Raw genomic sequence first — 26,794 nt, forward strand, 5'->3', positions numbered from 1 at the left:
GCCATTTCTGCTACAGAGAGTTCCTGACTAGATGTTTTAGAGCCATTCTCAAATCACTGGGCAGGGATGCAAAGAGAGCAGTCCTGGTGAATATGGTTTCGGTGTGAAGGGAAGAGGTGGGAATCAGTCCCATCCATCATTTCTGGAAAAGAGTGAAGTTCTGTCACTAGAGATCTGCTCTCTGATGATGTCCATCCTTATTAGAGTTTCAGTTCAGTTCAGTTCAGTTGCTCAGTCGTGTCCGACTCTTTGCGACTCCATGAATCGCAGCACGCCAGGCCTCCCTGTCCATCACCAACTCCAGGAGTTCACTCAGACTCACTTCCATTGAGTCGGTGATGCCATCCAGCCATCTCATCCTCTGTCGTCCCCTTCTCCTCCTGCCCCCAGTCCCTCCCAGCATCAGAGTCTTTTCCAATGAGTCAACTCTTCTCATGAGGTGGCCAAAATACTGGAGTTTCAGCTTTAACATCATTCCTTCCAAAGAAATCCCAGGGCTGATCTCCTTTAGGATGGACTGGTTGGATCTCCTTGCAGTCCAAGGGACTCTCAAGAGTCTTCTCCAACACCACAGTTCAAAAGCATCAATTCTTCGGCGCTCAGCCTTCTTCACAGTCCAACCCTCACATCCGTACATGACCATAGGAAAAACCATAGCCTTGACTAGATGGACCTTTGTTGGCAAAGTAATGTCTCTGGTTTTCAATATGCTATCTAGGTTGGACATAACTTTTCTTCCAAGGAGTAAGCGTCTTTTAATTTCATGGCTGCAGTCACCATCTGCAGTGATTTTGGAGACCCAAAATATAAAGTCTGCCACTGTTTCCAATGTTTTCCAATCTATTTCCCATGAATTGATGGGACCAGATGCCATGATCTTCGTTTTCTGAATGTTGAGCTTTAAGCCAACTTTTTCACTCTCCTCTTTCACTTTCATCAACAGGCTTTTGAGTTCCTCTTCACTTTCTGCCATAAGGGTGGTGTCATCTGCATATCTGAGGTTATTGATATTTCTCCTGGCAATCTTGATTCTAGCTTGTGTTTCTTCCAGTCCAGTGTTTCTCATGATGTACTCTGCAAATAAATTAAATAAACAGGGTGACAATATACAGCCTTGACGTACTCCTTTTCCTATTTGGAACCAGTCTGTTGTTCCATGTCCAGTTCTAACTGTTGCTTCCTGACCTGCATACAGATTTCTCAAGAGGCAGGTCAGGTGGTCTGGTATTCCCATCTCTTTCAGAATTTTCCACAGTTTATTGTGATCCACACAGTCAAAGGCTTTGGCATAGTCGATAAAGCAGAAATAGATGTTTTTCTGGAACTCTCTTGCTTTTTCCATGATCCAGCATATGTTGGCAATTTGATCTCTGGTTCCTCTGCCTTTTCTAAAACCAGCTTGAACATCAGGAAGTTCACGGTTCACATATTGCTGAAGCCCGGCTTGGAGAATTTTGAGCATTACTTTACTAGCGTGTGAGATGAGTGCAATTGTGCGGTAGTCTGAGCATTCTTTGGCATTGCCTTTCTTTGGGATCGGGATGAAAACTGACCTTTTCCAGTCCTGTGGCCACTGCTGAGTTTTCCAAATTTGCTGGCATATTGAGTGCAGCACTTTCACAGCATCATCTTTCAGGATTTGAAATAGCTCAACTGGAATTCCATCACCCCCACTAGCTTTGTTCGTAGTGATGCTTTCTAAGGCCCACTTGACTTCACATTCCAGGATGTCTGGCTCTAGGTCAGTGATCACAGCATTGTGATTATCTGGGTCGTGAAGATCTTTTTTGTACAGTTCTTCTGTGTATTCTTGCCACCTCTTCTTAATATCTTCTGCTTCTGTTAGGTCCATACCATTTCTGTCCTTTATCAAGCCCATCTTTGCATGAAATGTTCCCTTGGTATCTCTAATTTTCTTTTCTTTTTTTTTTTTTTTAATTTTATTTTATTTTTAAACTTTACAGAGATCTCTAGTCTTCCCCATTCTGTTGTTTTCCTCTATTTCTTTGCATTGATCGCTGAGGAAGGCTTTCTTATCTCTTCTTGCTATTCTTTGGAACTCTGCATTCAGATGCTTATATCTTTCCTTTTCTCCTTTGCTTTTCGCTTCTCTTCTTTTCACAGCTACTTGTAAGGCCTCCCCAGACAGCCATTTTGCTTTTTTGCATTTCTTTTCCATGGGGATGGTCTTGATCCCTGTCTCCTGTACAATGTCACGAACCTCATTCCATAGTTCATCAGGCACTCTATCTATCAGATCTAGGCCCTTAAATCTATTTCTTATTTCTACTGTATAATCATAAGGGATTTGATTTAGGTCATACCTGAATGGTCTAGTGGTTTTCCCTACTTTCTTCAATTTCATTTAGGACATCAGAAGGACCATATTCTGAGTCAGAGACAAGGTCCACCTGCCACGATGTACCATGCCGACCCCAAGGATGGTATGAGAAAAAACTGGAGAGTCTGGGTTCTTTTTCTACCTGGAGACATTTTAGACTACCCTGGCCCAGACCCCACAGTGGCCTTATTCATCACACACTTAGATCCAGTCCCTGGCCAAATTCTACCTACTTGCCGCACTCTTTGCAGGGGAAGATGGTGGTGGGGTCTGTCTCGCCGCTGGTGGTGCTGTGGGAGGGTGAGCTCTTCACCGAGCAGTACCCACTCTGGGCACTGCCAGGCTTCTGCTTCCCAGAGGGAACAGTGCCCCGAGCTTTGGTCACCTGGTTGGTGCCACCATGGATGCGGGCGTGGCCGTTCAGTGCCTGCCGGGAGCTGAACACCTGGGGAAGAAAGGGAGTGACATGACATCTACAGTCCTGAAAAGGAAATTAGGGTTATTAGTTACTCATCGGTAGAACATGGGATACTTGAAACAGAGTCTAATGACAAGGCACAGGGGTTTTACATAAGCAAACTCTGGGCAAATGCCACAGAAAGCAGAGATCAAATACCACAACCACAAATGCTGTGCCAACAACAACAACAATCACTGTTACGACCAAAGACTGGGGGCTCAACCCAGAGCCTCCAACACACACGGAGGTCATTGGGCCATCTCCCCTCTGAATGCCTTATTTTTTCCATCTATAGAATGAGGGGGGTCTGAACCAGCTTTCCAATATTTTTTTCAGCCAGAAACTTCCTTCCACTTTTTCCCCTTTATTTTCCCCTCCTCTTTCCTTTTTTTTTTAAACTTAAAAAATTTTATTCAAAAGCTCAAAGTTAAAAGCAGAGGTGCTCTGGCTGAAAGAGACAGCATCCCAGAACTGGGTCTATTTGCTCAGCTCTATCTATCTCCCCTAGGAATCCCTAGAAGCCTAAGAGACACGGCTCTGAAAACACTGATTAGCTGCTCTGCTCTATTCTATGTTATATCTAAGCCCCAGTCAGTAGCCCAGTGCTAAAGCCACATTTCAGACCCCCAAATTTCACTGCAGGATGATAAAAAGGGGAATGACTCAGTCTTTTGAAGTCTGCCGTAAAGCATGGTTTCCCAGCCTCAGTATTGCTGACATTTTGGGCTGGATGACTGTTTGTTGTGGGGCTGTCCTTTGCATCATGGGGTGTTTAGCAGCATCCCTGGCCTCCACCCACCAGATGTCAGGAGCACCTCCCCAGACGTGACAAAAATGTCTCCCTCTGGACACTGCCAAATGTTCATGTGGAACAAGATCATTCCCCAGTGAGATTCACTGTTGTAAAGGGAAGTGATCCACCCCCTGAATTCCTAGAGCCCTGACTTCCAAATCGCTAAATGCACCAGCTAATGTGAGTACTCACTGAACGACCTGGCCACAGACGGTTGCTGTGTTAAGTTCATGAGTTCTGTTTATAGTCTTGCAGGGGAAAAAAATCTTTGGTTGATTTAGCAACCAAAACTTCCACGGTTAGGCAACGAATAAAACCAACACACTTTTTTTTCCCCCTGTTGTTTTTTTGAAGTCATGAAAAAACATTCATCCCGCTGAGCATTTTTGATTGGGTAAAGTAAAAGATGATTCCCCTCACAGTAAAGAATTTACTGTAGACCCAAACTGTGAACTGAGAAAGCAACCGATTTCTAAACAAATTCACCAAAAATACCGTCATTTAAAGTCACTTTTTGAATGGAAGTGTTCTATACAGTACGGTAATGATGGAGTGAAGCATCTAGGTCTTTAAACATCAAAGACAGAAACAAGCTAGCAATTTATGTTCTCTTCAAAGGTAATGCAAGATGTATATATCATTTTTTTTTTTTACTTCTTTTTTCTTAGATGTGAATCAAGTAAATTTCAGCTTTAGAGTCTAAAATATTTGAAAGACTGCTGCTATCTTCATCTAAGTGACAGACTCAATAAACAGCATTCAATACACTCTGGAAAAGTGTGTTATCCTATGTAACACACAAGCAGAAATAAGCACTAACTTGGGGGAAACAGGGCTTCATATGAAATGAATCATATGTTCTAATTTTTTTTGCATAATACCTCTAGAACTTGCCTGTACAGTTGTGTACAGCTTTAAGAAACCCGATCTGAGAAAAGCTCAGCAACTCAGATGAGTAGGAAACCACTGGCCTGGAGAAGGAAATGGCAACCCACTTCAGTATTCTTGCCTGGAAAATTCCATGGACAGAGCTACAGCCCATGGGGTCGCACGAGTCGGACACAACTGAGTGACTTTCACTTCACAGGAGACCAGTGGATGACTGACAGTCCGAAGTTAACAATTTAAAAAATCTATTCTTCAAAATACACAGTCTTACATCAGCCAGTACAGATTCTGTAAGGCTTTAGCACTACGAATGATCAAATGGGAATTGGTTTTATTTTAGCAAGATGATGCTTCTAACGTACTTATTAATAAAAAGTACTAGGTTAAGTAATTAAACAGACACGCTTTCAGCCTGTTTACATGATTAATTTGCTTAGTAAATCTTTTTTTTTCCCTTCCCTCAAAGAGTACAAAGATAAACTTCAGCCAAATCTTTGTAATTATGCCATAAAAGGAGACTCCTCTGGGGGCTCTTTCACGGCATTCCAATGCATGTTTCCAGAGCACGCCTGGTGCGACAGCTCAGAGGAGTCGGGAGGCACCAAGAAACAGGAAGTGTGAGTTCTGGAGGCCAAGGCCGCTGCAGAGCCTGAATCACCTGCTTCCTGAGGCCAGGAAAGGACTTGCGTCCTCTGAGCATTGGCAGTGTTTGACTCTGCTTGACTCCAGAAATATCTGTGGGCCAAACAAGTAAATGGATGAAAGAAAGAAAAGCCTGGCTACGTGGATTCTCTCTGCCCAGCTTTCACTGCTGGAAGAGCACCCTCCTTTGTAAAAGGCATCATCTCTTTAAGCCGGCTGTGCGCACGGCTCTCACCAGTCCCAGAGCCTCTGAGGACACGGAGACACTTACCGCCCCGCAGTTGGGCATTTCACAGATGAAGGAGCCCGAGGGCTGGCCCAGGGCCTGCAGGGGCGGCCCCTCTGCGGGAGCCAGGACCGGGCCTTGCGGCGGCTCCGGGGACTTGGGCAATTCACTCTCCTCTTCTCTTGTGGATTTCCTGTCTTCTTCCGGATCCTCCTCCTCCTCTACCTCTTCATCTTCTTCACTCGTCTGGTGTTAAGGGAATACAAGAGAAAGGGAGAAACCCCCCCAAATGACATTTTTAGTGATGAACAGAACCCAGGGGCCAGCAAAGAGGGCCTGGACGCTGGGGCTGTGTCGGCATCTTTGTGCATGAGGGAGTGTCTGGCAGAGGCCTCTCAGAAGGGACAAGGTTGGTCACTGGACACCTGGAATTCTGAGAGCAACCAAGTCCCCGAGGCCCACTCTGGGTCCCCTCATCACTTACTTAAAAAAAAAAAATGCTAAGGCAGACAGGAGAGATTTTTCTATGTAGAGTTTCTCTCCCTTGTTGGAGACCAGTAGAACATGACATCGACCAAAACCCAGGCAGGCTGCCCCACTTGTAGCTGCTCTGCCTTCCAAGGGAGTAAGAAGGGTTTTCAAGCAGCAATGACACCGTGGAACTCCGTTGGGCAGAGACCAAAGCCCTATCATTTTTTTTAAGCTTACTACTTATTTTGGCTGCACCTGGTCTTCATTGTGGCTCGAGGGCTCTCTAGTTGCAGGCTTGATCCCTGACCATGGATCAAACCTGGGCCCCCTGCTTTGGGAGCGTGGAGTCTCAGCCATTGGATCACCAGGGAAGTCCCCATGTTTGTTTGTTTAATTAATTTATTTTTAATTGAAGGATAAATGCTTTTCACTATTGTGTTGGTTTCCGCCATACATCAACATGAATCAGCCATAGGTATACATATGTCCCCTCCACCCATGGTTTGTTTTTAAAGGCTTTCTATCACACTTCCTTGCAAGACGCCCAAGATATTGATTTGACCTTTGGCAGGCACATGACCCATGGCATTCTGATGCGTTCCTGCTCTGTTCTTGTCAGAATATAGGATCAAAGAGTGAACCACAATGGCTCTGAAAAGGGGCAGAAATGGAAGGGGATTGGTTATTTCCTTTTACTTCTCATGTTTTTTTGTTTGCTTGTTTCTGGTCATAGGCTCTTGAAGAAATGCCTTTCCGAGGCACTCTATAAAAAAGAACAAGAAAAATATTTCTATGAATAATTATCTTCTCTGCAACTGTATCCCCTCCGTCTACTTCAGAACAGCAACGAGATGAATTACGCAGAAGATTCTGACCATCCTTGAAGTTAACAAGACAGTTAAAGGAGCAGCCTGGAGGAGGTACTGGGTGGGCTGGGAGGGAGGGCAGGAACCCGGGCGGCCCTTTTATTGAACTGAGTGCCCTATTTTACAATCTCCATCCGCATGAGGAGGCGGGCTGAGGAGGGCTTGCTCCCAGGGCCTAGAAGGACTGAGGACCAAGGATGGGAACTCTGTGTTCCAGCAGCCTCATTTCAGCTTCTGTTTTACAGCACTTCATGGTGTATGAAGTGCTTTCACATTTGCTTTGTCATTTGATAGACTGTAAACAGTCCGCCTGTTTAACAAATGAGGAAACAACATGGGGGTGGCCACTGCCTCCCTCCCTGATGGGTCACTGGTTTCTGCTGGGCTCTCGGCACGCCCACTGCTTGAAGCATGTGGGCTCCAGTTTGGTTTACCCTGGACAGTGATGTAATGCTGGTTGAGCCTATGAGTCTTAGAACCTGGAAGCCAGCACTCCTGGGATCCAGAAACCACCAGCTTTCTTTTTCCAGTCTGGATTGGAGATGGGAGTGAAAGACAATCCCAGTAATATGGGCATTTAGCACACTCCTCACTCTTTCAGTTTTAGCCTTATTTAATATGGTATATGGGGCTTCCCTGGTGGCTCAGACGGTAAAGCATCTGCCTACGGTGTGAGAGACCCGGGTTCAATCCCTGAGTCGGGAAGACCCCCTGAAGGGAATGGCTACCTACTCCAGTATTCTTGCCTGGAGAATTCTATGGACAGAGGAGCCTGGCAGGCTACAGTCCATGGGGTTGCAAAAAGCTGGACATGACTGAGCAACTAATACTCATTCACTCACAGTATGCTATATATGCCTATTTGAGACTATGTATTAATAGGGTATACTTAAGAAATTATCCCAGTTTCCAGTGGTTAATTAGGATTACTCAGTAATGATTACATTTGCTGAAAGACTTCAATGAATTCAGGTATAGGCTTAATTTATTTTAGAGTGATTTGTGATATAAACTTATAGTCTCTTACCAGTTTAGAACAGACAGGTTGATTTCACTTAAATGGCCTTAGTCTCGTATGAATCCACCACCTTCCAATCTCAAGAATTTTAGGTAAAACCATGTTATGTCAAACCCCACCGGTTCACTCCATTCCTTTACAGAACTGGAACTTTGTGGTGTCAAGTATCAGGTTATTAAGCAGACCAGGGCCTACAGCTCACCATTTAAAGTAAATTACACAGTAACTTTCAATGACAATGGCATTTATTTCATGGCAGTTGTTATAATTACAATTTTCTCACTGTGCCATTGTTTGGGCTTAAAAGCTCTTAGAAAAAAAGTTCCATAGAGCCATTAAATTACAGACTAAATTATACTGTCCTGTGATTATATACGTCTCAGGAATGCAGACAGGTTTTAATTCAAATGGCAATCTATGCATGTTCACAAAATGATTTATCACCAAGCCAAAGGGCACCAAGGTGACTAACAGATGCAAAGACGGGATGAAACCCTAACATGTAGGACTCTGTATCTACAAGTTGGCCATTTCCTGATGTACTGTGAAAAGGAAACATTTGGTAATATTCCAAACCTGGTGGAAAGGCAGGCAAATACAGGGCTGGGAGATGGTTCTATATGATACAAGGTGCTCAAAACTTGGAGAGTCCAAGTAAGAATTTGTTGAGGAGGAGGAGATTTTTATTTCTCAGGCCTGCAAATGGCATTTATATTATGAGAAATTTACAAGTTAAAACACAGATGCTCAATAATCCAAATTTCAATGACACAAATTTGAGTGTTACAGTCACCAATGAAAGACGTTGGTGATGATAACACACTGAAGGCCTGCTTTGGATCAGGGACTACACACACACACACCCCCACCCACACACAGCTAGTTCTCACAAAATCTCTGCATATTTTTTTTCTTCTTGTTTATTTTTTCCCTTTGTTTTTTTTTGGGGGGGGGGTGGGCAATGACATGCAGCTTGCAGGATCTTAGTTCTCTGACCAGGGACTGAACCTGGGCCCTCAGCATTTTGGCAGTGAAAACATGGAATCTTAACCACTGGACCGCCAGGGAATCCCCTACAAGTTTTTATTTTTTAAACAAATAAGAAATTTGCCAGAGAACTGATTTTCCCAAGAGCACACAGCTGGTAAAGAAGCTGAATTGAGATTTAAATCCTGCACTGTCTGATTGTAAAATCTCAGCCTCTGCTCCTTGCCTGCCTGCACATGTCCATAGACGCACATCTGTCCATCTGGGCATGGCTTAGATTTTCAGCTCAAACACAGAGCTTTTAAACCTCTCAAAACCATTAAAGCCAGCTGCTTTTCTGTGTCAAAGGGAAGAGGGATGTTTCCCAGGCCCCTTGTCAGGGGACCCCGCTGCAGGTGACTCAGGCCGGGGACCTGGGGGAGCTGTGCTCTTGGTGCCCTGACTGCTGTCTTCCGAAGTCAGTTACATTTCTCAGCTGGTTTCTTGAATTGCGCTCAATTTTGCTCCTAGTCAGACCCACGGATTCACCCTGAGTGGGGGCAGGAGCCTGGGCAGGAGACAGGACGGTGTGATCAGCACTTCCCTCCCACCTCCGCAGCAGAGCACACCTTGGCCCCCTCTTCTGCCCAAAAGGGTGGGAGAGGAAGGCTTGTGATGGTCTCAGGCCAGAAGTCAAGTCACCTACAAGGTGAGCGATGTGCTATGCTGACCCCCTGGCCCCTCAAGAGCAGTCACTCCCCATCCTTCTTCATCACCCTTCTCCCCGGGGAAGTCCCTGAGCTCCGGACTGTGCTCCATCCAGGGGGAATAGTCATCTGTCCCTTTAATAAATTACTGAGCACACATGGTCAGGAGAGCTACCCAGGTAGGCCCTGAGGACTGAGAGAAGGACGCCCTCCTAGGACGGTGCTTCCTACAGCCTCTCTGTCCTTGCCGGGTCCTGGTTTTTATCTCCACTTGGCAAACTATCCTCAGAAGGTGGACTGTGGGACTTCCCTGGTGGTCCAGTGGCTAAGAATCTGCCTGCCAATGCAGGGGACATGGCTTCGAGCCCTGATCTGGGACGATTTCACAGGCTGCAGAGCAACTAAGTCCGTGTGCCATAACTACTGAGCCCACACGCTCCAGGGCCCATGTTCTGCAACAAGAGAAGCCACTGCAATGAGAAGCCTGGGCATCACAACCAGAGAGTAGGCCCAGCTTGCCGCAACTACAGAAAGCCTGAGTGAGGCAGCAAAGACCCAGCACAGCTAAACAAACAGGCGCTGAGTCATCTACGCACATGGCTTTTTGTTCTCTCTAAGCTCACAGGTCACAGGTGTGGCACACCTGACCCAGCTTAATACCAGCCCCTGGCAAATAATCCCAAGAAGGTGGGGTGCCTGAGTGCCATCTTAACCTTTCCTCCTGGGTCTGAGGCTACACGCTGGCTCGGGCCTTTCCAGACACCCACGAAGGCCTGCTGGCCCCAGATGGCACCTCTGCCTCCGATAGTGACACCGTCTTCAGCAGCCCTCCTCTGCTCAGAAGCCCCTGGTTCACCCCATCTCCTCCCAGGGAGCTCATAGAGGGATTGCTCCCATGACCCAGAGTGACTCCTAGCTGGGAAAAATTTTCACTCATTTACTCAACAAACATTTACCGAGTGCCGATATTATGCCAGGCACGGTCCTGGGCACTTGGTAACACCCAAGCCAAAGGTCTGCCTTAGGAAACCATACCCTCTGATTTTGCTCTCCTCCAAAACATGACTCTGAACATTCCAGAATCGGAAGGGACCGTCCAGGTTATCTAAACCATCGGCCCCATTTTACAGGGCAGTAAGCTTAGGGGCCGGGTCTTAGGTCTCCCAGGCCGGGAGTCTTGGTGCTTCCTCATTTACTGTCTACCCCCTCGGAAAGCAATGCTCGTGTGACCATGGGCAAGCCCCTTCCCCTCTCTGGGCCTCAACCTTCTGCCTGAGGACTGGAAGAGCTGGATAAGAGAGAATTCCTGAAGGTCATATCTAATACTTTCTGGTTTTCACCTCACAGTGTTTTTAAAGACTTGAAGTTCACGGTAAGTTTTCTCTTCAGGTATGCCACGTCTTCCAAACGGTAACATATGCCCTGGGGCAGGGGCCGAGGCCAGTCAGCAGCCCTGGCTCACCCACAGCACTATGGACACAGCGAGGACTCAATTTCTTTTAGCGGACTGAACCAGAAGAGATCACGCTGCTTTCTTAAACATTAACCACAGATGAGAAAAAGGCTATTCAGATGTAAGGCATCACTACTTAAGCCAGTCCAACAACAGTCCTGATCACAAGAATACTGCCATCTCTCATCAAATGAATGGCAATACCATTCTATTCTACAGATGTCTATTTTTTTTTTTTTGATATTTGGGTCCACATATAACTGTATATACGTGTTTATATTTTGTAGCTGGGATCAAACTCTTAGTTAGGAACTCAGGCTTTGAAATCTTAATGACTCCAGGTGTTTTTAACTTCCCAGAAGGCACAATGGTAAAGAATCTGCCTGCCAGTGCAGGAGATGCAAGAGATATTGAGCTTGATCCCTGGATTGGGAAGAACCCCTAGAGTAGGAAATGGCAACTCACTCTAGTATTCTTGCCTGGAGAATTCCATGGACAGAGGAGCCTGGCAGGCTACAGTCCAGGGGGCTGCAAAGAGCTGGACATGGCTGAGGCCACACACATGCATGCATGTTTTTACCCTTCTGTAAGAGGATTAGCATTTGCTTGCTCCTGGGTGTTATACAGGGGAGTCAGTCCCAGACAACACACTCACCAGCCTTTGACCATGGCTAAGTTACCTAGGCTCTGTGCCTCAGTTTCCTACCTCATAGAAATGGTACAAGGAGTAAATGAGTCATTATACGTTAAGTCCCTCCTAGTACAACGCCTGGAATGTATGAAGTGCTATGTGTAAGTGTCTGTGAAAGAAATTAACCTGCATATGTGCTAGGAACACTTATGCATGGATACAGTTGGGAATGAAAGTATAATTGTAAAATTCACGATATTTATGAATTTGAAACCATTTCCTTAATGGCTGCAGACTGGAGTTTAGTAATCTGTTGTAAGACGTAATTTCTACATACACGTATGTGTTTTCCACAACATGCAAGATTTTCCTTGGCTATGGATGCAGAGAAGAGAGTTAACCACAAGGACGAAAGCAGTAGCCATTTCCAAAGCCACAAATAAGGGGTTTGGAGAAGATTTCGATCTCGTGACGCCTTTAGTAGGTTCTTCATCTTAATCTGCAGACAACTTTGGATTTGTCTGCTAATGAAGGAAATCGATATTAAGGATAAATGGTGATGTGAGGACCAGACTAATCCACACACTGCTAACCAGCTCGCCAATGATGGAGGGTTCCTGGCGCCATCTAGAGGTCAAAGCTGCTTCTTGCGCATGCTTCATAGAAGCTGTGTAAAATCCCAGAACCTTCGTCTTCCTGAGGCAGGGCTCCCCAACCTTTTCGGCACCAGGGATTGGTTTCATGGAAGATAGTTTTTCCACAGACGGGGGGTGGGGTAAGGGGGTGGTGTGGGGATGATTTAAGCGCATTACAATTATTGTGCACTTTATTTCTATTATTATTACATCAGCTCCACTCAGATCACCAGGCATTAAGATTCTGGAGGTTGGGGACCCCTGTTCTAAGGCATGTTAGTTCTCTGGTGAGAACTATTGTGAAAAGATTGGGAAGGGCTATCCCAGGACAACAGGGTGCCTCTTAAAAACCACACACATCAAGGCTGGGACCACCACAGTTTAACTCCCCTGGCACCTACCTGCCAGAATGCAAGCCAGCCCTCACTTCCTTAACCGATCACTGGGCTGCAGGTCAAACTGGAAGCTGCCCTTCCCTTGCCTAGTTATCCCAGGAAGTCAAGGCCTGAATCCTGACTGGGAAATGGCCCATCACCTACTCACCACAGCTGCCTGGCAGTAAAGCCAAGCCCAACACTAGCCACTTATGAACCTGGGCGTGGGGTGGGGGTGGGGCCCGCAGAAGCAGCACCCGGGCACCTTCACTCACCACACAGTCATCGATGATTTCTGAGAGCCGTGTCCGGTGTTTCCTCCCCAACCTCATGATTTTTTTCCACGTGTAATAGTACTCCACACACTGAGCCACCGTCTTGGACTTCACCTGTTGGGAAAACCATCTCAAGATCAGCTCCAACGGTGGGCAGGGTGTAAGGCAACCAGTTTTCATGCAATTTTAAGTTTGTTAATAGGTAGGAAGTTTATGCAGTTAAATAAAAACATGTACATGGTGGAAAATCTCCTCCCCAGCCCTGTTCTCCAGCCATCCATTCATCCGTTCCCTCCCCACCCCTGCAACTCAGCTAGCCTCCCTGGTTCATATCTTGGGGGATATTCCAGAATTTCTCTACATGTATACCAACAACACAAAAATATATTCCTGCCCACCATTTTGCCTCACACAAGGTAGTAAGTACACTGTATGTACTGTTCCGCATCTTGACTTCTTCACAAGAGGGCTTGGAGATTTTTTTTTCACAACCATCCATAGCAAGCTCCCTCCCTTTTTTAACCCACAAAGCAGCATGCTTTTTCAAATGCTTGAATGAGTTTGGCTCTCCGAGTTGCTGACCTTCAAAATCTATTTATGAAAAATGTTCCTTAGTAATCGAACAGGAATATAAGGCAAAAGTTATGATGACAAGAGCTTAGTGTTTGCAGAAAACAAGCCTTGTCCTGTTCTCCCCCCAAAGGGCAAAGGTAAATGTGTTTTAAAGAGAAAAAAATTCCTTTGTTTAGTTCACAGTTCTCTAAGCTCAAAGTGGGGTTCAATAATGTGAGTTTTCTGGAGGCAGGCTGGCTGTCCCATTGGGTGTGGAAAGAAGGCCACCCACACAGTGAGAGTGAAAAGGGCACCTTCCAGACATCTGGTCTCCTCAAAGTTACGCCCTTCACACACACCTGATAGAGTGAATTTCTACATTAGAGTTGCCCAGGGAGGGAAGATAGTGAGAATCCCAGAGAATCTTGGTTTAAAATCCTGAACTGCCTGGTGAGCATGTCATGTGAATCCGTCATCAGTCAACAAGGTGTGGGACCTTTAAGAAATAATAAGACCTAGGACAGGAGGGGGTGACTCAGTACAGACAGGAGCTGCTGGAACACAGGGCAGCAGAGTGCAGTGGCCTCCAAGACAGAGTAAGCTGGGTGCGCATTCAGATCTGCAGATGGAGGCAAGTCGGAGAAAAACTCCACCTATTTCCGTTTCTCATTCACTCAAGGCCCAGGGTTAAGGACAGGAGAAGGAACCTGGGACAAGACTGAGGTCCAGCCCAGAGCCAGCGGCAGCTGCCGTCTGAAACCCTGCTCTCCGTGGGCCTGAGCGTTTTCATGACCTTAATAACTCAGTATGGTTCCCTCATTCATCGGTTTGCTGAAACACTCCGAATCATTGTAACTTTCAGCCTGAACCACTCTCAGCCAGTTAAGGCCTATTCCATTTATTACGTGCTGGACAAATGCTATTTCATCTTGGTGAACTCTCTTTTGCTGCGAGATGCTGTATATGTAACATTTTATTGCTATTGTTACTGTCCTTATGATCAGGGGCCCCACAGCAGAAACTCTGCTACTGGCTAGGGCCAGGGCTCATATTCTCCCTTCTCTGGATCCCCCTCCTCCCACCATGTTTTGTCAGAAACATGACAGATCTGTCAAACACACATGAAATAAATTATATAAATTGTGAACCAGCAGCCCCAAGCTTATTTTATTCTGATAGAATGTATAAATCACACATCTTTATTAAGATACAAATACCCCTCCCCACCACTGCCACATCCAAATAATCTATGCCCACCTCCCCCCACCTCCTCAACACCAGGGCCCCGCCATCCATAACAAATACCATCCTTTACCAACAAAAGATGGAAGACATTGTTTTGGTGACAGTCTTAAACCAGCAATAAAATAATTCTATATGTATCTTTAGGTGCGCAACTTCCCAAATTTGGTTTCAAGACAGCAGTGGGAAAAAGCATGCTTACCATCTTCTGTACAAAAATAAAGTCTTTGCTGTAAGTGGCTAGTGCTTTATTAAACAGTTTTCTTTCTAGGGAGGTCCACTTGTCCGAACCTACAACAAAACACAAACTTCATAAAAAAACAGCCCAGTTCTTCCCACTTGTAGTTGCTGGTTCACTTAGTGAAGTTAAAAACTACAACTGTTCGTGTGTGACATGTAAATACCCACACTACACTTCTTTCTGAACAAAAAGCCAGTGCAGTGTAATGGTTAACAACCCTGCCACCTGGATTCAAAGCTTAGCTGTGGCCTTGACTTGGCAAGTTACTGAACCTAAGACTTGATTTCTTTACCTACGAATGGGAATACTTCTGAGTGTCTCCACCTCTTAGAGGACTTTTGTGAAGGTTAAAGAACCTAAACTCCCTAAAACTGTCTCTTAGTAACTGGAAAATTGTGAGCACTCAGCAGATTTTAGCTATAGTTTTAATATAATTAGGGAGGGCAAGCATTCACGTAGCCAGTGCTCCTCGTGCGTGCTGGACTCAACAGTCTAGTGGGGAGAAAATCAGGAGGCAGTGCATTCAAGGGGATGACTGCAAGGATGAGGGCAGGGGTTGGGTGCCAGTGGGGCACAAAGGAGGAACACCAGACTCAGAGAAGCTGGGAAGGCTTCCAGGAAGAGGAAACACCTGAGTAGGGTTTAAAAAGACACAGAAGCAAGTCAGGCCAGGAGATGGAAGGACTTCCCTGGTGGCCCACTGGCTAAGGCTCTGTGCTCCCCATGCAGGGAGCCTGGGTTCAATATCTGGTCGGGGAATTAGATCCCGCATACCACAGCTAAAGATCCCACATGCCACAACTAAGAGTTGGTGCAGCCAAATAAAAAATAAATAAAATAAATATTTAAAAAGAAGGAGATGGATGGGAATTCTGGGGAGCGGAAGTGGCGAGTGCACAGTCAGAGCCAAGTAGTGAGAGGATACATTTCATTCACTTGTTCAGCAGATATTTATTAGATATTTAGATCGCTGGGTGGAGAGGACCCCCCGGAGTAGGAAATGTCAACCCACTCCAGTATCTTGCCTCGAACATTCCATGGTCAGAGAAGCCTGGTGGGCTACAGTCCATGGGGTCGCAAAGAATAGGACACAGCTGATCAACTGAGCACACACACATGCAAGACACTAGGGGGGAAAAAGCTAATGCTTATAAGTGCTTGCTATATGCCAGGTTCTAAGACCCTCGAAGATACTAGTCATTTGCTTCTATAGACAACCCTATAAGATTGATATTACTTCTTCCCATTTTACAGATGAGGAAATGGAGGTGTTCAAGGAATAAGCAGTAATCTGGTATGGCTCGGCTACAGGGTTCCAGCAGAGGGAAGGCAGATGAGGCTGGGAGGTAAGAGGGACTGGTTCCTGATAAACCTGTAAACCAATGAGGAAGAGGCCCAGAGGTGTCAGGCTGGGGTGCCTGCCTGATGGATGAGCTTGACATCCATGTCAAAGTGGGATATGCAGACAATCACAGAGGATGGTCCTGGTCTAGTTCCAGGGGAAGTCCTATTTCTGTGGGCTGCAGAGAAGGCTCAATTTCTGTGGCTGGTTAGCAGAAAACTCGGCCTCATTCTAATTTTTTGAATTCCCTATATCTCTGATTCTTTGGATGGTATATGTCTGGGCCTTTGACAGGCTTCTACTTTTCAAAGCTGTAATCTCCAAACCATAGTATTTTTCCTTCCAAGTAGGACAAGCCCAAGATTTCCATTTTGCTATGGTTCACTGAGGGGCTGAAGTATAGAAAACCTGAATTGCTTCTTCCCTCAAAAGATTCGGCCTGAATCAGTTGATTAGGTGAAATCATGCCTGGCAGGCAAGCACGAGGTGAAGATCCTAGGATCCTTGAGAAAATATGTGACTCGGTGATGTCAGCTCAGATTTCTGAAATAAACACCTTCTCCGTGGGACTCCCTGAGGGGTCCTTAAGCCAAGAGCTCTGGCTCCAGTACAGAATACACTCTCCACATCGCGGCTGTTCCAGGTCTCTAAAAATCACCACCTGACTCCTTTGGTTTGCAAATTTCTCTAAAAGAAAAGCAGCTTTCTAATTAATCCTCAGCAGAATGAAGCATCTTACACTGGTTCTAGAGACCAGGACATGTCTGGTCGTGCAAACCATCGTGACAGGGAGAAGTAGGGCCAGGGCTTTGATGAAATTCTGCTAGAGTGGATGTGAGCAGAGGAGGTCGGTGGGATTTCAGGCTCTGGAGTATTTTCATCACCATTCCTCAAAATTCTTCCAACATTCAAGAACTTGGGGTCCTGGCTCTCATCTGCTCCCGATGTCCAGAGGCAGAGACAGAAAGAGTGAAACAGAAAGGATGGACCAACAATTGAGCGACCACAGAGGAGTCACGGTTACTTTTAGGCATCCATCAAAACAGCAAAGAGAGATCAGAGAGCAATGGTGTAAGTGGAACACGACAGGGACGTGCCACACCAGTCGAGTCCCCTGACAGACGTGTAAGGATAGTTTTGTTCTGCCCTGATGCAGGTCCAGTCTGTGCAGCTCCAGGTTGCATCTCAGTTAGGAAGTTAGGGAACACTCTTTTTTTTTTTTTTTTTGCTGTACTGAGTCTGTTGCTGCGCATAGACTTTCTCTGCTTTCGGTGTATAGGCTTCTCATTACAGTAGCTTCTCTTGTGGAATGCGGGCTCTAGGGCTTGCAGGCTCAGTTGTGCACAGGCTTAGCTGCCCCCAGGCAAGTGGAATCTTCCCAGACCAGGGATCAAACCCATGTCCCCTGTATTGGTAGGCGGATTCTTAACCACTGGGCCACCAGGGATGTTGGTTAGGGGACATTTTGCTGATGAAACCCCTCCCAATGAGATGAGTAAGAATCCTTTCCATCTTCAGCTGGACCCTACGTTTCCCCAAAGTGCAGCTTTAAACCCTCATGAGACACTCAAGGGCCATGCGGCCTTCTCAGGTCAGCACCCAGCCTCACACTGGGTACACTTCCACCCCACACCAAGCTCACCACTGGATTACTGCCCAAACCACAGTGTGAAGTCCCCAGGTCAGTATACCTGTGAGATGTCCCTTCATGTCCCCAGATGGCCTGCCAGTTGTAACCCCACAAAGGGAAGTCACTTCCTAGACCATCTGTTATAGGGGACCCTCAAGCCTCATAGGGGAAGGAGGCCTGCTCCCCATCAACTCTCCAGTGATTTGAGTTTTTTTTTTAAATAATTTCTCTAGTTGCAGTGAGCAGAGGCTACTCTCTAGTTGCGGTGTGTGGGCTTCTCATTGCGGAGTACGGCCTCTAGGGCTAGCAGGCCTCAGTACTTGTGGCTTGCAGGCTCTAGGGCGCAGGCGCAGTAGTTGAGGTGCACGTGCTTAGTTACTCCTCACCACGTGGAATCTTCCCGGACCTGGGATCAAACTCGTGTCTCTTGCATCTTCACCACTGAGCCAGCAAGGAAGCCCTTCTCCGTTGGCTTTTAGGGCTGCTGCTCAGTGATGGGGCCTCCAGTCTTCCTGATCCCGGGGTGTTCACTCCACACCACCAGTCTCCGACTGAAGTAGAGAAGCCTCTAGCTTTCCTCTCTGTGCTGGCCAGAACCCTGATGGCCAGGGCGGGGAGCATGTGCTCAGACGCTGAGAGACGGCTCCTCTACTCAGTCCTAGGGTCCATGGTTTAGCACACAGGACTGTGCTGTGCGTGCGTGTCTGTCCAACAGGGGTGTCCATGAACTGAGAGACACAGGTGGGGCCAGACAAGCCCATCCGTTCTCACACTCACAGTAGCAGGCTCTTTACCGCACCCTGATCACGGATCACCCATGGGGCCAAGAATCTACTCCAGGTCTCTTGGGCGGAATTCTCAGGCCAAAGCCTGGTGTATAGACATAATATCTGAATGTGCTCACCCCAAATAATGAGGTCACTGTGCTGTGATTAAAAAGGGGCAACTTTAATCAGAAGACGGTTTGATGTGAACCTGGTTCTGCCACTTAACTCCTGCAAATTTACTTCTCTGATCCTCAGTTTCCTCTCTTGCGATTTAGGGATTTTGACAGTCATGCAGTGCCTAACAGCCTTTGGTCCTAAGGAGGGGCACAGTGAATGTCTCAAATCTGGCCACTTGGACGGAAGATTCCAAATAAGCTTGCCGCCATGGAAAACATGCTGTCTGTGCTGATGTCCATGTTAGTGGCACTCGTGAAGCCCACTGGTCCCTGCCGGTGTTCCGTGTTGCGTGTGCACACTCACAGTCTTACTCCAGGCCGCTTGGCACTTGTGCAGTCTTCCTCTCCCTGCCTCGAAATCCTCCTGTAATCCATCGAGGTACGGTTCGGCATCTGTACTCCTGGAGACTGTCCGGCAGGAGTGTTTTCCCCATTCTAGGACAAGGTGTTTTTTGTTTTGTTTTGTTTTAAGCCAGCTCTTCTGGGATTCTGCTTCTTGGACAAAGTCCAGGATAAAAATGCAAAAACCGAGGCAGAGGGCTGCCCCCACTTCTCGCTTGGCCATCCTCCCTCTCTGATATCACTGCTGTCCACTCAGCACGTCCCTAGGGTCAGTGGGCTGACACCCTCCCCCTCCCCACCCCACACTCATTCATTCTCCCTGGGGATTCCTGGCTAGTGGACTATTATCAGCAGGGGTCCCTAATAAGATGATTAAGCCTAATTACAAAGAGCCTAATTAACAGGAGGAAGCCGGTGCTGGAACAGTATCCAGAGGAGAAACGTTCTGAGCTTCGGTTGCCGGGAAACAGGCTCTGGATGGTGGTGAAATTTGGGGCAATCTATAGAGAACGCAGGCAATTAAAGAGAGACCTGGAGGGGTGAGAGAAAGTTTGGGCACAATGTCTTTTAAAGAGGGCCTTTCGGTCTTCCTTTCAATCTTTTAAAAACTGTTATTGATGCTGTCACAGAGGTTACATAAGAAAGACATATTCATTGCAGAAAAAGGAGGACTTGTTTTTATACCAGATCTTCATTTAGTGAAAGATTTTCCATGATGGGTGAAGGCTGAGTAATTTTTTTAGGGGTGCATGTGAACTGGGTGATACCAAAGTTCCCTCTGGAGGCAAAAGGCAAGGAGGCCTTGGTCTGAATCCAGAACCTGAGCTTGTCCACTAACCTTCTTCTCTCTAAGCGCCGTGTCAGGCCAAGCAGCAAAGTGCATAGTAACTTGGTTCCTGGCCTTTGCGGGGGTCAGTCTCCAGCTAGCAACATGGGCTAAGAATGCCTGCGAGGTGACTTCACAGCTGTGGTTCTTTCAAAGTATTCTCTGGAGCATGTAATTCTGTTTCCCCACCAAACTGGGGCAACTTCCAAGACGTAGACCAGCCTCCTCCGCCTGAATGGGTATTTCCTCCAGGTCTCTCCCATCTCTGGAGTCAGGTCAAGGTTCAGGACCCCTTGAGAACTTGGGCTGTGGGGGCGCCCATACGAGCCTCTGCTGAACTCTTGCCAAGAGTCCCAGGGCCAGCTCTGACGCCCCTCCACTCTGCACCCATCTGCAGGAATGACCAGCTCAGCGAAAAACCAAGGATGCTGAAGTCCTCTAATCACAGCCAGGCATCCTCGCCCCCTCGACATCCCCATGCTTAAGCCTTCTCCACCCAATCCAGCCGCTGACTGGGAGCCACTGCAAACAACAGCTGCCCACACATGGGTGGAGGGTGCGGAGAGAAAGCTGGACCAGGCGCTTTGGTGTCAGTTTGAGAGCCCTGAAGGCCACAGCAACAGCGCCACCCTCTGAGGATTCTAACAGAGCTCCTCCAGGTTTGCCGAGCAGCCCACCCACACCAGCGTCTCTTCTGGGCTCCAGAACTGGCCGTTCTTCCCTTTTCTTTCTGAACTGCTTGGGGTGGGATGGGGTGGAAGGGCAGTCAGGAGTAAAGTCAGAGAAGTGATTTTCAAGGGCCCCTGTCTCCCCCAAATTTAGTCTCCCCCCGAACCCAGTCTTTCCACCTTCCTTCCAGGGCACAAGCCAGGGAGGTCTGACCTCTCTCTAGACAACTGGGAGTCTGGAGTTCAGCCCTTCCAGTTGTGTCCGACTCTCTGCGACCCCATGGACTGTATAGCCTCCAGGCAAGAATACTGGAGTGGGTTGCCATTTCCTCCTCCAGGGGATCTTCCCAATCCAGGGACTGAACTCGCGTCTCCTGTGTCTCCTGCTTGGCAGGCAGATTCTTTACCACTGAGTCACCTGGGAATCAAAGTTTTTAGTCCTATTTCAATGTTTTTTTCTTGTTTAGGGTGGGGGTAGCTTCCAGCCCACAGTTTTCCCATCTTTTTCACGTCATGACACACATTAAAGAAAAAAAAATCACAATTGTTGCTTGGCATGCGGGAAAGAACCAGAGGGGATTTAGGTTCCAGAAGAGGTTGCTCATTGCTGGAGCTGACCCACCCCGAGGCGCTGGCCACCCCAGTCACCCTGGGGGCGGAGGGCAGCCGCGGCAGATGGTTGGGAAGTCTCACCCACTGAGCAAAGAAGCTTGACACAGGCTCCAGGAGGCTGGACGGCCTGTCAGGGTTTAATGGGTAGCAGATGACGCTGGGAATTAAGAGAGGATTGAATTGTTTCCACAGCAGATTAGGGAGAACTCCCACATCTTCTAGCCACACTCAGGGAAGACACCGAGCAGGAAATGATGGAGACAATATTAAGAAACTGGCTCCTTGAGGCAGACAGTGGAGGTGGGGACAGGGAGCCGTCTAAGAGCACCGTGGTACCTGCAGAACAGCCCTCCCCTGAGGCCACATTTGGCCACCTGGACCAAGGCCTGGAAAAGGCACCACTGGGTCCCGAAGGCCACTGAGGTAGTCAGCACCTACTGTGCAGGGTCCCCCCAGGCACCAGAGACACCTTCAAACGAATACCACCAAGGGGCACTGGAGGATCCAGCCCTCTCGGAAAGAGAGAACCTGGGCAGGCTTGTGGAGACGCCAGAACAGATAGGGCTACCGCTTAACAGAATACAGACGCTGACTTCGACTTCACTTGTCACCACAGGCTCCCCAACCTGTTTCCTTGTCTTTTCACCATTCTCACCACATTCAACTCTCTAAGGTGTGTGCTCCTTCCCTCTTATTGGTGATGCCATCATTAATCCACCGGCTTCTAAGACAGTGTACATGCGTGTGTATGTGTGTATCTATGCGTACAAGTACATGTAAGTGTATATGTTCGTGTGTGTGTGCTCAGTAGTGTTCGGCTCTTTGCAACCACATGGATGGTAGTCCACCAGGCTCCTCTGTCCATGGAATTCTCCAGGAAAGAACACTGGAGGGGACTGCCATTTCCTACTCCAGGGGATCTTCCCGACCCAGGGATCGAACTCGAGTCTCTCGTGCCTGCATTGGCAGGTGGATTCTTTACCACTAGCGCCACCTGGGAAGCCCCATGTGTATACGTATAGGTACAGGTATACATACATGTCTTTCTCCTGCCATTTGTGTGACCTGTTGTTTAATAACTGCCTCCTCCTCAGACTCCAAACTGCATAAGGCAAGACCGTGTCAAAATCCGTCACTGTCACTTCCTCATCTTAAATTGTTCAATAAATGAATAATAATGGCTACTAGAATGTTCCAGGCAAGAGGCTCCATATGCTCTCTAGTCTTCACAAAATGCCATAAGGGATGGACTATGAGCCCCACTTTACAGGTGAGGAAACCAAAGCCGCAGAGGGCCACGGGGAGCAGGCAAGACTGGATTCCAAAGCCGAGGGGCCACTGCGAGTTGTTGCCTCTGTGCTACCCTCTGGGGCTCTCTCCCCTGCCATACGAGGGGCCCCTGGCCGCTGCTGCCCAGCTCTTAGCACACCCAGGAAGGGAGGAGACAGACAAATGCCCAACAGCGACCAGTCGGTGGACACAGCTGCCCCACTGGCCACGCCCCAGAGGCCCAGGGAAAACAAGCGGCACCGAGGAGAGAACAGGTGCTCTAGTAAAGGGGACACGAGCGACATGCAAACAGTGAGCCCCGGCAGGGCCCCGGCACCTACCGGCATAGTGGTAATTTGCTAAAGGATGACATTTTAACCTGACTGGTTTCCGCAACAGCAGCATTTCCAGAGCAGCCTGCAGACCCACGGGAGAGAAAAGGCGAGAGTCATTCATGGGGCTGTGCATCCTCGGAAGACCAACTATCCCACAAGGAAGATCAGCCAGCATGGCAGGGCCCAAGGTGGGGGTGCTGGAAGGGAAAAAAGGGGAGACTCCCCTATTTGGGGTCCTTCTTCCAGTCAGCACCCAACAGGACTCATCATTCTAATACCTCCCTTGCCCATGCCTGCAGCTAGCTAGTCATGTCACAGAAACACAGGTGGCAGCCCAAATGCCACGCCTTCCTTGGTGAGGGCCCTGGTGTCAGAGATACGGGGGGGCCTCCTATGAATGGAGGCTGAGTCTCTGGGGAAGGGTTCTGAGGAAATGAGTGGGTGACTTGGAACTGTTTTTGCAGAAAAAAAAAATTACATGTTTCACTATAACTGAACACAAACAGCTGTATTAGTAATAACTGTACTGCACATTGTCCTTCCAGGGAGCCTCACTAAATAACCTATTCAAATCTGCCTCCTTCAGCCTTGTTGGGGTTCTTTAAAAATGGCACAAGTGGAGTTGAGTAGTGGATGGTTTAGGGGGCAGAGCAAGGTCTGGAATCTTGCTACTCCAAGTGCAGTCCATGGGCCAGCAGCCCGAGCATCCTCTGGGAGCAGGTTACAAATGTAGCACCTTGGACCCCAACCTCCTGAACTGCTGTATTTTAACAAGCCTCTCCAGGGGATTCGTGTGCGTGGTAGAAGTTTGAGAAGCACAGCTCTGCAGCACTGATCTTAAAAGGTCAAGGGAAGTTTTCCAGTGTTCTAGAGAATCTCTGAAGGGTATCAATAATCTTGTGAGAAGGTAGTACTGGGACATTTGTTTGCTTATGCATTTTCATAAACTTACAAAGCAGGAGGCTAGCTCTGGTATAAGAATCATGTATTTACTGAAGGGAAAGCTGAGGCTAGTGACGTAGTGCTCCAGCCAGGGGTCCTGGTTGAGCAGGTAAATGATCAGCTCTGATTCTGGGAGAAGAGTCCCAACATCCTGGCCTGGGTCTGGCAGAAAACTGTGTCAAAAGTGGAAGAATGACACCAGATGGTGTGCAGCAAACATCTCTCTTTGATTAGGGCAGCAAACGGTTCTATGGACATCAAACTCTGATTTCCATGGTAGGGAAGAATGAAGAGCAGAGAATGACAGGCTTTTTTAGGCCAAGTCTTGTTTTAGGAAGGCCTTCTACCTCCACCATTGCAGACCTGTTTCCTGATGTGAATTACAAGACTGCTGAAAAGAAATTCTAGTTTTCCAAGACAGATGTTCAAATCATCATCACTGAGGAACAGATGTGTACACAAAAGTCCAACTGGAGGTTTTCTTGCAGGCTTTCAAATTCTGACCTATTCACTGAGATAAGGAATATGGGAGGGCACACTGACTGGTCATCATCTTATGAGTTGGTTACACGGGACGTGAGACAACACAGGAACTTGGGGAAATGCTTTTCAGAATTTCCACATGAAGAGTATGAACTGGGAAGCCTCCTTTTCATGGTTCCTTACCATCACATCACCTTTGGCCTCGAAGAGAGAGTGCAAAGCAAATTCAGAATTGGTCCCTCCACCTGGCAACGCACTTGAACAGCATAAATTCAGGAGATTCTCCACTGTTGGGAACAAAGACAGGGCACTGCATCAGACAGAGCTCAGTGTCACCAGAAAGACACACTGATCCTAGAGCCAGAGGCCCTTGGGAGAAATCCAGCCCTTCCTACCCACTTCTTCCCAGGCTGTCAATACCTCTTTGCTGGAGGTCGTGGTTTTCCAGCTCTGGCCAGGGCTTCCATACTAGTGTGGCCCTGTGTGTGTCCTGGGCCAGGGCAGAGACATCCTGGAGTTCTGGGATCTCCGCTTGGAATCGCAAGCCAATGTTGATGCGTCTTTAAATCACAAGAAGAAAAACAACAGTGTGGTCTTCAATTTGAGACCAAAGGTAAATGTCAGGGACTTGAAAATGAAGGAAACCAGCTCCTTCTGCAAGAAGAATGCAGGGGCATTTCCTTGCACTGTGATCTGAAGATTCCAGGCATGACTTTTTCACTGGGATAAAGAACAGCTTGAAGATTGGGGAGAGATGCCACGGGAAGCAAGGGAGAAGGCTGGCTGGGGATTCTTAGCTCCCTAGAGCTGGGGAGGGGCTTCCCCTGTGGCTCAGCAAGTAAAGAATCCACCTGCAATGCAGGAGACCTGGGTTCGATCCCTGGGTTGGGAAGATCCCCTGGAGAAGGGAAAGGCTACGCTCTCCAGTATTCTGGCCTGGAGAATTCCATGGACTATACAGTCTACGGGGTCGCAAAGAGCTGGACACCACTGAGCGACTTTCACAGCTGGGACAGGGAGGGTGCTAATGCCAAGGGACAGCTGCCCAGAACATGGCCAAAGGTACCACTTGACCCAGTGAAACAAATACAAAGTCCTTATTTTAGTTTTGTCCTTTCAGGCCACTTTCACATAAATGATCCCATCAGAACCTCACAAAGGCCTGTGAGGTAAGCAAAGCAATGAGAAGTATTCCTACTTAATAGATGAGTTAACTAAACTCTACAAAGGTTAACTTTATCAAGATCAAATAACAAAATGGTGCTGGAACCAGGTTTCTTGATTCCTGACTCAATCTCCTTACCACTCTACCATCTGGCCTCTTTTGCGTTTACCCAGGAACAGGAAAAAAAAAATTTTTTTTCTCTTCAAATATATCCCCCAACTCAAGTATTCAACAAGCCCATTTGGCGGCCCAGCCAAGAATCTTAGGGAGGGGGTAAAGGAGCAGGGTGGTGGGTGGAGCCTCCTAGGGAGCTAGGTACCCTGAGAAAGATGTCACTGGGGACGTGAAGGCCTGTGGCCCCCAACCAAACTGGCTCATGGAGCTGGAGATGGGGACACTAAGGTTCTCCAAATACGAGGCTCCACATTCTTAATGCCTTTAGTCTGTAGAAAAGGCCTTGAAATACTGGAAATCATAGGGTAACCATCATACTTGAGAAATACCACGATCCTACACTTTCTACAACTTCTTGCCCAGTGGCCACTCGGCCCCCAGAAGTACTAGCTATACTTCTTAAAGCTCCTCCTCCCTTTTCTAGGTTGAGGCTTCTGTTCTAAAGAATAATTGGCTCTTCCTTACGGTTCGACATCAACGGTCTGCTCTCCAGGCCCCGGGGTGACCGTCAGGTTGCTGCCATCGATGCTGTCTGAAGCACAAAAACCAGAGGTCACTGGTCAGCAGAGAAGGTACTAAAGAAACTAAACTAAACAAGCAGTTACCTGAACAGTCATGGTAGGGACCCTCTCCTACCCAAACCACGCAAGAGTTACCCCCGCAGTCCCTGAGGAGCTGGAGTGTGGAGCAACTTGGCTTAGGGTTTCCCCATTTCTTAACACCTGGCTTCCCTGGTGGCTCTTAGGGTAAAGAATCTGCCTGCAATGCAGGGGGCCTGGGTTCGATCCCTGGGTTGGAAGATCCCCTGGAGAAGGGAATGGATACCCACTCCAGTATTCTTGCCTGGACAATCTCATGGACCGAAGAGCCAGGCAGACCACAGTCCATGAGGTCACAGCAGAGCCAGACACAACTGAAGCAACTCAGCCGTACACACACGCACTTCTCAGAGTAAGGAGGGCCAGCTATCTCTCTGGTCTACTACTCTTTTTTTCTTTTCATTAATTTTTTTTTTGGCCTGCACTGTGCAGCTTTCAGGATCCCAGTTCCCGGGCCAGGAGTCACACTTGGGCCCTTGGCAAGTGAAAGCCCGGGGAGTCCCAACCAATGGACCGCCAGGGAATTCCCCTGTTAAGCTTTCTTGTTCTATGACATTCCTCTTGCTCTAGAAAGAGATCCTGCTACAGGCCTTGATCTTTACACCGCGTGCTAAAATGTGGAGGTGTGGTCTTGCCGCTAATCCTATTTGTACGTGTACTTAGTACATTTACTTTGGGTGTTT

The 26,794-nt window shown here is 47.7% G+C and overlaps 1 protein-coding gene across 12 annotated transcripts in view; it reads right to left on the minus strand.

The window, feature by feature from the left end:
- The window catches only part of TRERF1 (transcriptional regulating factor 1), a 210,301-nt gene that overhangs the window by 6,478 nt on the left and 177,029 nt on the right, over positions 1 to 26,794 (minus strand). For 9 of the 12 annotated variants that reach the window (XM_010818254.4, XM_010818255.4, XM_024983967.2 and 6 more), the window contains 8 exons: positions 25,978 to 26,044; positions 24,594 to 24,733; positions 24,357 to 24,460; positions 22,755 to 22,830; positions 14,743 to 14,831; positions 12,747 to 12,860; positions 5,396 to 5,596; positions 2,575 to 2,822 (listed from right to left, as the gene is read on the minus strand). In XM_010818254.4, coding sequence (XP_010816556.1) covers positions 2,575 to 2,822; positions 5,396 to 5,596; positions 12,747 to 12,860; positions 14,743 to 14,831; positions 22,755 to 22,830; positions 24,357 to 24,460; positions 24,594 to 24,733; positions 25,978 to 26,044 — 1,039 coding nt within the window. The remainder of the gene's footprint in view (positions 1 to 2,574; positions 2,823 to 5,395; positions 5,597 to 12,746; positions 12,861 to 14,742; positions 14,832 to 22,754; positions 22,831 to 24,356; positions 24,461 to 24,593; positions 24,734 to 25,977; positions 26,045 to 26,794) is intronic. The other 3 variants (XM_005223550.5, XM_005223548.5, XM_005223539.5) reach the window with 1 other exon arrangement.

This window comes from Bos taurus, chromosome 23 (genome assembly GCF_002263795.3).
Source record: "Bos taurus isolate L1 Dominette 01449 registration number 42190680 breed Hereford chromosome 23, ARS-UCD2.0, whole genome shotgun sequence".
Taxonomy (NCBI): domain Eukaryota; kingdom Metazoa; phylum Chordata; class Mammalia; order Artiodactyla; family Bovidae; genus Bos; species Bos taurus.